This window comes from Cherax quadricarinatus, chromosome 79 (genome assembly GCF_038502225.1).
Source record: "Cherax quadricarinatus isolate ZL_2023a chromosome 79, ASM3850222v1, whole genome shotgun sequence".
Taxonomy (NCBI): domain Eukaryota; kingdom Metazoa; phylum Arthropoda; class Malacostraca; order Decapoda; family Parastacidae; genus Cherax; species Cherax quadricarinatus.
Genome location: NC_091370.1, coordinates 19,004,783 through 19,020,199, shown reverse-complemented (window position 1 = coordinate 19,020,199; position 15,417 = coordinate 19,004,783). Strand labels below are relative to the sequence as shown.

Here is a 15,417-nt window from a genome sequence, read left to right as displayed (position 1 = left end):
CAGAGCGGCTAAAAGAGGTCAATATATCTGAAATGCGTAGGGAGACACTGGTCAGAGAAATAGCAAACATCGAACTTAAGCTAAAGGAATCTTATAGGAGTCAGGAATCGTGGGAAGAACTAAAAGCCATAAGTGAAATCGAAAGAAACCCAAAGTATTTCTTCTCCTATGCCAAATCAAAGTCGAGAACAACGTCCAGTATTGGGCCCCTACTTAAACAAGATGGGTCCTACACAGATGACAGCAAGGAAATGAGTGAGCTACTCAAGTCCCAATATGACTCACTTTTTAGCAAGCCGCTAACCAGACAGAGTCGAAGATCAAAATGAATTTTTTATGAGCCCAGAATTTGGTTAACACAAGCCTATCTGATGTTATCCTGACGCCAAATGACTTCGAACAGGCGATAAATGACATGCCCAAGCACTCTGCCCCAGGGCCAGACTCATGGAACTCCGTGTTCATCAAGAACTGCAAGAAGCCCCTATCACGAGCTTTTACCATCCTATGGAGAGGGAGCATGGACACGGGGGTCGTCCCACAGTTACTAAAAACAACAGACATAGCCCCACTCCACAAAGGGGGCAGTAAAGCAACAGCAAAGAACTACAGACCGATAGCACTAACATCCCATATCATAAAAATCTTTGAAAGGGTCCTAAGAAGCAAGATCACCACCCATCTAGAAACCCATCAGTTACACAACCCAGGGCAACATGGGTTTAGAACAGGTCGCTCCTGTCTGTCTTAACTACTGGATCACTACGACAAGGTCCTAGATGCACTAGAAGACAAAAAGAATGCAGATGTAATATATACAGACTTTGCAAAAGCCTTCGACAAGTGTGACCATGGCGTAATAGCGCACAAAATGCGTGCTAAAGGAATAACAGGAAAAGTCGGTAGATGGATCTATAATTTCCTCACTAACAGAACACAGAGTAGTAGTAGTCAACAGAGTAAAGTCCGAGGCAGCTACGGTGAAAAGCTCTGTTCCACAAGGCACAGTACTCGCTCCCATCTTGTTCCTCAACCTCATATCTGACATAGACAAGGATGTTAGCCACAGCACCGTGTCTTCCTTTGCAGATGACACCCGAATCTGCATTACAGTGTCTTCCATTGCAGACACTGCAAGGCTCCAGGCGGACATCAACCAAATCTTTCAGTGGGCTGCAGAAAACAATATGAAGTTCAACGATGAGAAATTTAAATTACTCAGATATGGTAAACACGAGGAAATTAAATCTTCATCAGAGTACAAAACAAATTCTGGCCACAAAATAGAGCGAAAGACCAATGTCAAAGACCGGGGAGTGATCATGTCGGAGGATCTCACCTTCAAGGACCATAACATTGTATCAATCGCATCTGCTAGAAAAATGACAGGATGGATAATGAGAACCTTAAAAACTAGGGATACCAAGCCCATGATGACACTCTTCAGGTCACTTGTTCTATCTAGGGTGGAATATTGCTGCACACTAACAGCACCTTTCAAGGCAGGTGAAATTGCTGACCTAGAAAATGTACAGAGAACCTTCACGGCGCGCATAACGGAGATAAAACACCTCAATTACTGGGAGCGCTTGAGGTTCCTTAACCTGTATTCCCTGGAACGCAGGCGGGAGAGATACATGATTATATACACCTGGAAAATCCTAGAGGGACTAGTACCGAACTTGCACACAAAAATCACTCACTACGAAAGCAAAAGACTTGGCAGACGATGCAACATCCCCCCAATGAAAAGCAGGGGTGTCACTAGCACGTTAAGAGACCATACAATCAGGGCCGGATTACCGCATAGGCAAACTAGGCATCTGCCTAGGGCCCCGCGGTCCTGTGAAGGAGAACGTTCATTTTCTGTTTTGAAAAGAGTGAAAAACCAGCTCCGTTCAACAATGAGCCAAGACAAATTGTGTAACCTAGCCTTGTTGACCATTGAGTCAAGAAATATTGATTTTCAGAATATAATTGATGATTTTGCCAATATGAAATCCAGAAAAAAGTTTATTTAAGAAGTGCCTGTGAATATAAAAAATTCTTTACTTTCTTGAGTTTATATGATTTGATAGTCTTATGCATGATGCAATGATAACAATAATGGTCAGTGATTTATAAAGGGAATAATAGTGCTGTAGTGGTTATGCTGAATATAATAGGTACATGATGTCACTACTTTAATAGCCTAATCTAGTAATACTATGCTGTCTTGAGTTTATTCTCTTTAAAATGCATGATTTAACAAGATAGTTATAATGGCTGTTGGTAAATGGTTTTGGTTGTCTTGATGTACTTTCCCTATTAAATTTAATCTAAATAGCCAGAATGTATTTAATTAGACCTTAAACAAGCTCACACCGACCCCCCCCCCAAGCTGGAAGGGGTCGCTTCGCTTACCCGTAACTCAAAGGGGCCCCGCCAATCTGAATAGCCTAGGGCCCGGAGACTTCTTAATATGGCCCTGCATACAATAAGTGTCAGGGGCCCGAGACTGTTCAACTGCCTCCCAGCATACATAAGGGGGATTACCAACAGACCCCTGGCAGTCTTCAAGCTGGCACTGGACAAGCACCTAAAGTCGGTTCCTGACCAGCCGGGCTGTGGCTCGTACGTTGGTTTGCGTGCAGCCAGCAGTAACAGCCTGGTTGATCAGGCTCTGATCCACCAGGAGGACTGGTCACAGACCGGGCCGTGGGGGCGTTGACCCCCGGAACTCTCTCCAGGTAAACTGATATTCCTACATTGACAGCCAAGGCTGGAGGTAATATCGTGAATGATGTGACAACTATTTGCGTTGATATGTACTTGTTTATGGTGGAGAGTTTACCAACTCACTATCCACAGCAAAATATTCATATAAGTTGAATAAGTGGAGTTGACAGATTTGTTAAAATGAACGAACTGTTGCGAAATATCCATAAAATACAACCATGCATTAATATGTATATGCAGTATACTCATACATAATACATAAATACGTACATTAAAATACATAGGTGCAGAAGACGTATTTAATTAAGCAAGACTACGGAATTGCATACACCTTATTTTCAGCTCTAATACAAATTAACTACACCATTCTGTTTTATGTCACCTGCAACTTGCAGTGATAAGGAATTACCTGACTAAGCTCCTCCTGTTCCTCCTCTTGTACCTCTTCCTGCTTCTCTTGTTCCTTCTCGAGCAGAAGCACAGTTTGAGTGAGATCCTCGTCATTATTGCTGGTTTTCTTGGGACCATAGTCAGTCAGTAATGTTTTCTTTTTCCAAAAGATAACTTTGAGCATTCTCTTCATGTCTGGTCACACTTGGGAGTCCTTAATAGTCAATCACAAGAAAGGAGGTGCAGCTTCGTGTCTATTATCTGTGTCAAGGTGAGTATCTGTGTCAAAGTGGAGCATTGCGAGAAGTCACGGTGCTCGATGAATGGTGGTTTGTAGACTGCACGAAGATCATTAAGGCTGCATGTCACTTGTTCACCACCAGTTAAAAAGTACTTTAATACATAAAGTAGGGATCAAATTAGAGATTCAGCAAATCTACAGTGAGAGAAAATTCACGGAGTATGTATGTTTGTCAGGTCGTGATACTGAACGATAACCTTATGTATGCATAAACACACGCATGTGTCCCCTCACAAACACGCACACACACACACACACACACACACACACACACACACACACACACACACACACACACACACACACACACACAAAGCTATGACTCGACCCTGCAACCACATACAGGTGAGTATTACACACACACACACACACACACGCACAACACCCCCCTTACACACACAAAAAAACACACACACCCTAACACACAAAAACACAAAAACCCCCCATACAAACACACACACACCCCCACACGCACAACACCCCCCTTACACACACACACACACAACACCCCCTAACACACACACACACACACACACCACACCCCCTTACACACACACACAACACCCCCCTTACACACACACAACACCCCCCTTACACACACACACACACACACACAACACCCCCTTACACACACACAACACCCCCCTTACACACACACACACACACACACACACCCCTTACACACACACACACACACAACACCCCCTTACACACACCCCCCTTACACACACAACACCCCCCTTACACACACACACACACACACACACACACACACACACCCACTTACACACACCCCCCACTTACACACACACACACAACACCCCCTTACACACACACACACACAACACCCTTACACACACACACACACACAACACCCCCTTACACACACACACACACACAACACCCCCTTACACACACCCCTACACACACAAGCCACCTTCACACAAACACGACCTCCCCACATACAAACACGACCTCCCCCACATACAAACACGACCTCCCCTGCATACAAACACGACCTCCCCCACATACAAACACGACCTCCCCCACATACAAACACCGCACCCACACACACCATGAGACCAGAAGCAGCTACTTACATCAGAACACATGTCACTGGACCTGACAGCATATCACCTTGGGTACTGAAAGTAGTGAGAATAGTGTGTGAACCTTTAACGAAGATCAACAACACGTCACTAGACACACCACTACCACACAGCTGGAAAACTGCAAATATGAACCTTATGTATATGAGTAATACGAGGTACTCAACTACATGCCAGTATTAGTGACAGACATACTCTCTAAATTGCAGGAAAAGATATACCCGTAGGGGTCATACACCTCCTGCGGCAATGTAAGAAAAGAAAAAAAAACTAAAGAGTCTGCATCTGTGTGAGGCTTCACCTCCCTCCCCCCCTTCCCCAGCCGTCGCCAGGCTTGATAATGAGGCTGTTATCGTTCTTAATTATTACAAACAGGGAGATCGTTAAACACGTAGGGATTATACAGCGCCTGGGGGAGATGGAAGGTATACAGACAATTCAGGGAACTGGAGAACAGATCCAATTCCTTAGATCAAGAGATCCCTCAATAGCATCAAGGAACCTCCCTTGAGGGGTACCCTTCTTAATAACCCTGCCTCGGTGGGAGACGGCCGACTTGTTGAAAAAAAAAAAAGTAATTAAATCTTATGTATCATTGTTTGCTGATGGCGTAAAGTTAATTAGATAATTAGAGGTGATAGAGACCGGCTAAAAGACTACTAGTCCAACAATCACTTAAGAGTTCAACCCAAACCAATGCAAAATCATGCAACTCGAGGATAAAGAAGACCTGAAACGGAGTATAGATGGGAACAGGAACAATACGAGGATCTGGGAGTATTATTGCAACATTCACACGGAAGCGCTAAATCCGTAAGGGTCACAGAGCGCCCAGGTAACACAAGCTAATCAAATTTTATCCAGACATGATCCAAATTCCTGATCTTAAAACTCATTCATCAGTGATTCTCCACTTGAAGAAGAAAAGAGAAATAATAAATTGCGATAAACAGCATTTAAGAGAGATAAATTAGATAACTTACGGATATATTCAGCCTCTGGGGCATTAAGAGAACTTTTAGTAGACTTTGGAGTTATAATTTTGGAGATTTGAGTTGGTGAGGCATTGTCAGGGAGTTGATTTACAGCCTCAGCTCACTAATTTGATGAGTTTGTGTCTTACAAAGGGATTAACCTGGGAACCACCACTACACACGAGGCTTTACTGAAGATTTACACCACTGGAGGGAAGCAATAATGAGTAAGAATTTTAAGAGACAAATACGAGGTCAAGTGAGATATATCTGGGAGGATTTAGTGGCTAACAGATCAAGTTAACACGGTACATCACATGACAGTTAACACGGTACACTCACGTGACAGTTAACACGGTACACTCACATGACAATTAACACGGTACTCATATGACAGTTAACACGGTACATTCACATGACAGTTAACACGGTACACACATGACAGTTAACACGGTACACTCACATGACAGTTAACACGGTACACTCACATGACAATTAACACGGTACACTCACATGACAGTTAACACGGTACACTCACATGACAGTTAACACGGTACACACACATACAACAGTTAACACGGTACACTCACACACACCTAAGTTAACAAAGTATATCTACAGATGACAGTTAACATGGTATACCTACAGATGAGTAACACGGTATACTTACAGATGAGTAACACGGTATACTTACAGATGACAGTTAACACGGTACTCACACACGTGATTTAACAAAGTATATCTACGGATGACACATATGTGAGTTAACACGGTATACCTACAGGATACTTACAGATTACAGTTAACACGGTAGACCTACAATATAATATAAACCAGGGTAGACACATGCTCACCCTCACAGCACTGACCACAGACTGGCTTTACTCAGCGCTGGTTGGCTGGTTTTCTGTGATCTCTCTCACCTAGTTGTGGTTGCAGGGGTCGATTCATAGCTCCTGGCCCCGCCTCTCCGCTGTGTCTCTGAAGAAGCACTGAACGTGGAATAATAAGGGTCCAAGAAAGGGGAGGTTACCTCCAGTTCCTTGGATCAGAAGTCCTTTCATTATTTTTTTAAAAGATAATTAGAAAAAAGGATTTTAGAACAAACAAATTTTTGGAAATTATTTTTATTACGATCTGTACATTGTGGCCTCTAGGACCCCGGCTTCCAGGACCCCGGCTTCCAGGACCCCGGCTTCCAGGACCCGGCTTCCAGGACCCCGGCTTCCAGGACCCCGGCTTCCAGGACCCCGGCTTCCAGGACCCCGGCTTCCAGGACCCCGGCTTCCAGGACCCCGGCTTCCAGGACCCCGGCTTCCAGGACCCGGCTTCCAGGACCCCGGCTTCCAGGACCCCGGCTTCCAGGACCCGGCTTCCAGGACCCGGCTTCCAGGACCCCGGCTTCCAGGACCCCGGCTTCCAGGACCCCGGCCTTCAGGACCCGGCTTCCCGGACCCCGGCTTCCAGGACCCCGGCTTCCAGGACCCCGGCTTCCAGGACCCGGCTTCCAGGACCCTGATCTCCAGGATTTTGGCCTCCAGGACCCTGGCCTCCAGGATCTTGGCTTCCAGGATCTTGGCTTCCAGGATCTTGACCTCCAGGACCCTGCCTCCAGGACCCTGGCCTCCAGGATCTTGGCTTCCAGGATCTTGGCTTCCAGGATCTTGACCTCCAGGACCCTGCCTCCAGGACCCGGCTTCCAGGACCTGGTTCTCATGACCTTGGCCTCCAGACCCTGGTCTCCAGAACCCTGGCCTCCAGGATCTTGGCCTCCAGGATCTTGGCCTCCAGGACCCTGGCCTCCAGGACTTGGCTTCCAGGACCTGGTTCCCAGGATCCTGGTCTCCAGGACTTGGCCTCCAGACCCTGGCCTCCAGCACCACACGAAGAACACTGAGAAACAACTCATTAATATTCGCTCAAGACACTACTGAAGAAACAATCTACAATAAATTATAAAAAATGCATCATTAATATATTAGGAGAATTTGAATATACATAAAAGAAGCTCTACCCGAGACTTACAACTAACACATGTGAGGGAGACAACATATGAGAGGAGACAACATATGTGGGACAATCTACAGCATTCATTAATTCACTCAGAACTAACGAACAATTTCGAGCGGAAGTTCTAGGTGACGTTTCAGTCTGTTTCGAACTATCGTCATGAAGGGACTGAAACCTCGTCTAGGGGGGTCTCCAAATTGTGGGTTAGCTGTGAGTTTTTCCAGTTTTATCACATTTTAAAATCATTTTCTTGACACATTGTTCATGTTGATACAAATTATCTCACCATTATTCCATTTATCTTAAATATCATCAGTTGGATGAGCACAGTTGGGTAGCGTGTCCAGTAGACGGAGTATCAAGCCTCCTCAACTCATTGCACTAACCCACACGGGCTTTAACATTGTTAATTAACCAGGGTACAAGGTCACACTAGGGAGGAGGTGCGGGCATATCACCACACACAATATATCACAGGTCAGCTGATGCGGGTAAGGAGCTGAGCAAGGGTAGGGTGATGGGGTATGGGGTATCACTTCCCATTTCTCTTCGCATACACACACATGTGCACCCCGCGTCTCATACACATACACAAACACACACACATACGCATTAGTTAACAAACCAACCTGAGTAAGCATTTTCTTTAGCCTTGAACATATATCAGTGAATATGACTGTTTCATTAGTGTTCACTGTTATCCGCCTTATTTTTAATGTTCAACGTTCACTTTTACAGTAACAACGCTTATAAATAAGGAACAACAATAAACCTCCTTTCATCTATCTAGTACACGTCACAACCCCACATTCATCACGAGTACACGTCATCAATCCCCCCTTTCATCACTAGTACAAGTCAACAACCCCATTCATCACTAGTACAGGTCAACCCCCATTCATTACTAGTACACGTCAATAACCCCCATTCATCATTAATACAGGTCAACAACCACCATTCATTACTAGTACAGGTCAACAACCACCATTCATCACTAGTACACGTCAACAACCACCATTCATCACTAGTACAGGTCAACAACCACCATTCATCACTAGTACACGTCAGCAACCACCATTCATCACTAGTACACGTCAACAACCACCATTCATCACTAGTACACGTCAACAACCACCATTCATCACTAGTACACGTCAGCAACCACCATTCATCACTAGTACACGTCAACAACCACCATTCATCACTAGTACACGTCAACAACCACCATTCATCACTAGTACACAGAAAACATGCCTATTCATCCTGCTGAGACAAAAACACCATTGATCATCCCTAGACAATAACAGCAGCTACAAACTACAGTATACAAGAAAACATCAAAATAATGCCTATTGTAGAGGAGAAAACAATGAGTAATCTCCTTATGACAGCTGGTTAATGAGGTTTAAAGCCTATCGACTACACTATGGTCATTAAGGCTACACGGAACCTGTTCACCAGCAGACAAGAATACTCGAACCCCTAAAATAGGGGTTAAAATATACTGTCAGCATATATACGCTGAGATAAATACATCTCTCCAGTGTATATATCCTGAGTATAACAGCTCTGAGGAGATCAATTAACAGAAATAATAAATAATAAAAGACTTATTGAACTAAAATATGCATCCGTAAATAAATGTACACAAACACACACACACAATAATAATTTAAAAAAACAATTAAGAAATTATTTTATTTACGGAGGAATAAGCTTCATTTCGTTCACAATAAATAACTAATAATTGCCTCATTACTTAGGAAATAATAGTATTGGATCTATAACAGTTATACAACTGCAAGATTATACTTTTTCTATAACAACATTGCCCCAAAAAGGTCATTTAAAACGGTCAATTTATAACAAAATGCAATTATCTCTGGAGAAGCAAAATTACATAGTAACAATTTAACCTTTCTGTTTAACTCGTTTCTTCCTAAAGATAATTGCATATGATAGCAACAACAACCATTAAAAAATATATAACAATTTAATAATAATAACGATATAATTACAATTTTCAAAATACGATAATCTTCTCGATCCACTCCCTAAATTCGGATATTCTGGTATAAACGCCAGGTTGGTTGGGCAGAGCGCATCCAATACCCCAAGAGATGACTCCAGCCAGGTTCCAAACACCATTCCTCTGGATCACCAGGGGTCCTCCTGAGTCTCCCTGCAGACAAACAATATTTTTTTGAGGTTTTCCAAGAATTTATAGGTTTCTATTTTTTTTAAGGTAACTCTGAAGATATTGTTGGTTAAACGGCATTGATTTGGGAGTACAAGTGCCTAATTTTGAAGATTTTTTAATGAATTAATGACTAAGATTAGTACTAGTACTAAGGGGTAATAATATAGACATAGGTCTACCCACAAACTGTGAATTAAAAACATATATGCCTGACACAGGACACTGTATTAGAAGACGTTTCGCCCATTGGTGGCTTAATCAGATTGATAAAAACCCCAGTGGGCGAAACATTATTCCACACACTAAGATTAATACACTGTAGGGAATTAATTATCTGTTGTTGATGAAGTTCTATGTAGGGTTAAATATTTGCTGATGGAATGAGTATTATTCTTGAAGATCATCTAACCCACATGACGTGTGATGTGGTACAAGCTTTATTATGTGCCCCATACCCATCCTGTGGGTGGGTCACACCATACCCATCCTGTGGGCGGTAGTCACACCATACCCATCCTGTGGGTGGGTCACACCATACCCATCCTGCGGGTGGGTCACACCATACCCATCCTGTGGGTGGGTCACACCATACCCATCCTGTGGGTGGGTCACACCATACCCATCCTGTGGGTGGGTCACACCATACCCATCCTGTGGGTGGGTCACACCATACCCATCCTGTGGGTGGGTCACACCATACCCATCCTGTGGGTGGTAGTCACACCATACCCATCCTGTGGGCGGTAGTCACACCATACCCATCCTGTGGGTGGGTCACACCATACCCATCCTGTGGGTGGGTCACACCATACCCATCCTGTGGGTGGGTCACACCATACCCATCCTGTGGGTGGTAGTCACACCATACCCATCCTGTGGGCGGTAGTCACACCATACCCATCCTGTGGGTGGGTCACGCCATACCCATCCTGTGGGTGGTAGTCACACCATACCCATCCTGTGGGCGGTAGTCACACCATACCCGTCCTGTGGGCGGTAGTCACACCATACCCATCCTGTGGGTGGTAGTCACCCCATACCCATCCTATGGGCGGTAGTCACACTATACCCATCCTGTGGGTGGTAGTCACACCATACCCATCCTGTGGGCGGCAGTCACACCATACCCATCCTGTGGGTGGTAGTCACACCATACCCATCCTATGGGCGGTAGTCACACTATACCCATCCTGTGGGTGGGTCACGCCATACCCATCCCGTGGGTGGTAGTCACACCATACCCATCCTGTGGGCGGTAGTCACACCATACCCATCCTGTGGGCGGCAGTCACACCATACCCATCCTGTGGGTGGTAGTCACACCATACCCATCCTATGGGCGGTAGTCACACTATACCCATCCTATGGGTGGTAGTCACACCATACCCATCCTGTGGGCGGTAGTCACACTATACCCATCCTGTGGGCGGTACACACCATAACCATCCTATGGGCGGTAGTCACACAATACCCATCCTGTGGGCGGTAGTCACACCATACCCATCCTGTGGGCGGTAGTCACACCATACCCATCCTGTGGGCGGTAGTCACACCATACCCATCCTGTAGGCGGTAGTCACACCATACCCATCCTGTGGGCGGTAGTCACACCATACCCATCCTGTAGGCGGTAGACACACCATACCCATCCTGTGGGCAGTAGTCAAAGGATTACAGAGGTACATAATGGGTCCAGGGACTGAAACCCAAAGTTATGATAGCTAAACAAGGTACAAAGGTAATGAATTCCAGTAGATCTGGTCATAATCATGACCAAGTTACAAGATAATGAACATGCTACAATGTAACGGAATTTTCATGCTAGACAGACACCTATGTTCTGCACTGCAATTATCATCCTTATTTCTCCATGTAAGTGAGAGTCTGAGGCAAAAGTTCTCTCTGACATCTGATATTGTCTTGGTTTATCCTAGGATTAATCTACTTATTAATGTGCTAACAACATCTATGTACACTTACTGTATAAACTTAAAAACAGTCTGTAAAATTTTGTAATTTCCTAAACAAGACTAAACTCATCTTACCACTTTACAAACACTTACCTCACAAGCATCTTTCTTTCCCTCAGCATATCCCGCACACATCATTATTCTTGGCACCATCACAACCCCACCAGTAAGCAGGAACATCTTTTCACAGTCTACATTCTTTATTACTGGCACCTCCGCCTCCTGCATTCTTGAATGGAGGGGCCCATCTTGAATGAGGTTGTGTTGGGGATGAAGAAGAGAGTGGAACATACACATATTCAGTGAGAAGATGAATGAGCCAGTTACCCCTCGAAAAATCTCGTCAAAGTCAACGAAATCTCAAGAGGAAATAGAGAAAACAGTAAATTGTTTAGGAGTAACTTACCTCACACGAGTCTCTCTTTCCTCTCTCATAGCCAGCGCAAATGAAGATGTTAGGAATGTGTTCGACATATCCAGCTGCCCTGTACATATCCTCACACTCCTTGTTGGTAATGACGGGCACAGGGACCTTCTGCAATACAGATGGCAGAGGACCATCTGTGAGGGGGAGAGGAGGGTCGAAGGCGGATAGAGTTAGTGTGAGCAAGTCTTCAGTACTGAGTCACTAGTACCTGTCGTGATATCAAACAACCATCCTCTCACACACACACCACATAATGTGATCTTGAATTTTGAATAGAATGAACGGGTAAGCCAGCGGAAAGCCTCGGCCACATGACCAACCACATCAGTTTGAGAGTCAAGTAACTCAGACCATTGTCAAGAAACATTAGTCAGGTTTCCTCCAGAATAAACCAACACCACCATCATGCTGTCAAGTCAATTTACACTAGAGGCCCTCCTAGTCATTCAAATAACTAACCTGTATGATTTACTACAGACGCGGTGGTTTAGCTTATAAAACTGGAAATCCCTTGTAAATTCTAGTATAATAAACTAGAGCTAAGGATGACCGTGATCTCTAACATGACAGAAAAGAATATTGTTAGCATCAGCAAAGCAAAGATTTATTTTGTGCTCTTCAAGTCTGTCAGAAAAGAGTGGCCAGTTTTACCAAAGTATTGGAGGAGACAGGAGGAACAGGAAATGGAATCTGAACCAGCAGCACAAGTGACAAGAGAAGAAACATGATATAGATTACTATGAAGAGTATTAGTCGGGCGAAAAAATATCCGGAGAATAGAACGTGTTGTCAAAATTTTGAAGAATGGAAATGTAGGGAAAGCAAAGAACAGGAGATTTTCCGAATCGAGAACATGAGGATCACATATGCAGAGAACGAAAGAAACAAGAACACTTTTCTTGAGAGAAAACATGATAGGAAATTAGTGAATGTATATCCTATTGTGCATAGGCTTGCGGTAAACGGAATAAGAAGCCTCTCACAGAGCGGTAGACATGAACATCAAGGAAAGGAAACATAGAGTTAAGAGTCTCATTCACCTTTGAACTTGATAGAAAGAGCAGGTTGTTAAGGGCAACAAGAAAAGATTGGAAGAGATTAGTCATGTGGCCACAGAGCGAAAAAATTAATCTACATAGTAAAGCCAGAGAGCAGGGGGTACAACCCCCATAGTAAGAAGTAGAATATTTTCCAAAATACTCCATATGAAGGTTACCAAGAACATGGGACAGACGAGAACCCATAGCAACAACAAAGGCTTGAGGATAAAAATTCCACTGAAAGGAACAAGAGTTAGTACACACAGAGACGGATAAGGTCATGAAAGGCATCAGTGGCTATAGGGAGACGGAGCAGCCATTTACTGACCATCACTCATCAAGATGAACATTAATAAAGACAGATAGAACATCAAGTACTGGTTATTTATATATTTTGCAGTTTTTCCTTTGTAAAAATCAGAGGTCGCTACATATAGATATCCACTTAGATGTGCTAATTGAAGCAATAATGAGATTGTTTACGTCTTAGTTTATAAATTAAAATTATATTAAACAAATTTGATTGATATTTAAACTTGATAAAACATCTCCAAAAATTGGCTAAAGTTCCTTAATGTAACTAGGGAGCGGGGCAGATCTGTACTTAATATAGCATACTTAAATATATTAAAAACAATAGGCCTGGCAGATGTTTAATTATAAAAACCAGAATATACTAGTAAATGGTTCAATCTTGGTATAATCATAATCACTGAACACAAAATACACAAGTTACAATATTGTGACTTGTCTTACACAATGATGTCAAGGATACAGTTCCACTTAGAAACCCAAATATTTAATTCTGTGCTAGGTTTGCCTGCAATTTAATTAGTGCAGCATACCTTATATACCAACCATACTATACACATCTAGGTTTATAGTTTATAAAGCATATGTCAAGCTGCAGCTTGTAATATAAACACGCCTTACATATCACACAAACCGAATAAGCCAGAAGAGATGATTAAATTATTTGTCATTAGTATTATATACAAGTTGCTTTTTACAACAAATTCAGAGGCCCTTCAAGGTAAATTAGCAAACAAGAAGTACAAATTTAAGTGTAAATGTGATTTACAAATTAAAATATATCGGCCAGGTGTTCCCACATGCAAGTTTTACACCTAATATCTTTATATATGAACATTACACCGCGCCAGTAGTCTTATATATTATAGATTTCTCATCGTTGAACTTCATATTGTTTTCTGCAGCCCACTGAAAGATTTGGTTGATGTCCGCCTGGAGCCTTTCAGTGTCTGCAATGGAAGACACTGTCATGCAGATTCGGGTGTCATCTGCAAAGGAAGACACGGTGCTGTGGCTGACATCCTTGTCTATGTCGGATATGAGGATGAGGAACAAGATGGGAGCTAGTACTGTGCCTTGTGGGACAGAGCTTTTCACCGTAGCTGCCTCGGACTTTACTCTGTTGACGACTACTCTCTGTGTTCTGTTAGTGAGGAAATTATAGATCCATCGACCGACTTTTCCTGTTATTCCTTTAGCGCGCATTTTGTGCGCTATTACGCCATGGTCACACTTGTCGAAGGCTTTTGCAAAGTCTGTATATATTACATCTGCATTCTTTTTGTCTTCTAGTGCATTTAGGACCTTGTCGTAGTGATCCAGTAGTTGAGACAGACAGGAGCGACCTGTTCTAAACCCATGTTGCCCTGGGTTGTGTAACTGATGGGTTTCTAGATGGGTGGTGATCTTGCTTCTTAGGACCCTTTCAAAGATTTTTATGATATGGGATGTTAGTGCTATTGGTCTGTAGTTCTTTGCTGTTGCTTTACTGCCCCCTTTGTGGAGTGGGGCTATGTCTGTTGTTTTTAGTAACTGAGGGACGACCCCCGTGTCCATGCTCCCTCTCCATAGGATGGAAAAGGCTCGTGATAGGGGCTTCTTGCAGTTCTTGATGAACACAGAGTTCCATGAGTCTGGCCCTGGGGCAGAGTGCATGGGCATGTCATTTATCGCCTGTTCGAAGTCATTTGGCGTCAGGATAACATCGGATAGGCTTGTGTTAGTCAAATTTTGTGGCTCTCTCATAAAAAATTCATTTTGGTCTTCGACTCTCAGTCTGGTTAGCGGCTTGCTAAAAACTGAGTCATATTGGGACTTGAGTAGCTCACTCATTTCCTTGCTGTCATCTGTGTAGGACCCATCTTGTTTAAGTAGGGGCCCAATACTGGACGTTGTTCTCGATTTTGATTTGGCATAGGAGAAGAAATACTTTGGGTTTCTTTCGATTTCATTTATGGCTTTTAGT

General features: G+C 43.5%; 2 protein-coding genes across 12 annotated transcripts in view; both read right to left on the bottom strand.

The window, feature by feature from the left end:
• Positions 1-6,394, bottom strand: part of LOC128702704 (uncharacterized) — a 29,443-nt gene extending 23,049 nt beyond the window's left edge. For 2 of the 8 annotated variants that reach the window (XM_070102026.1, XM_070102031.1), the window contains exons 1-2: positions 6,286-6,394; positions 3,128-3,501 (exon numbers count right to left, since the gene is read on the bottom strand). In XM_070102026.1, coding sequence (XP_069958127.1) covers positions 3,128-3,301 — 174 coding nt within the window. In that variant the 5' untranslated portion in view covers positions 3,302-3,501; positions 6,286-6,394. Of the gene's footprint in view, positions 1-3,127; positions 3,502-4,509; positions 4,555-6,285 lie in introns of those variants that run through there. The other 6 variants (XM_070102027.1, XM_070102029.1, XM_070102030.1 and 3 more) reach the window with 6 other exon arrangements.
• Positions 6,395-6,686: 292 nt separating this feature from the next.
• The window catches only part of Np (serine protease notopleural), a 98,662-nt gene continuing 89,931 nt past the window's right edge, over positions 6,687-15,417 (bottom strand). For 2 of the 4 annotated variants that reach the window (XM_053797119.2, XM_053797117.2), the window contains exons 9-10: positions 12,079-12,233; positions 6,687-9,684 (exon numbers count right to left, since the gene is read on the bottom strand). In XM_053797119.2, coding sequence (XP_053653094.2) covers positions 9,526-9,684; positions 12,079-12,233 — 314 coding nt within the window. In that variant the 3' untranslated portion in view covers positions 6,687-9,525. The remainder of the gene's footprint in view (positions 9,685-12,078; positions 12,234-15,417) is intronic. The other 2 variants (XM_053797116.2, XM_053797115.2) reach the window with 1 other exon arrangement.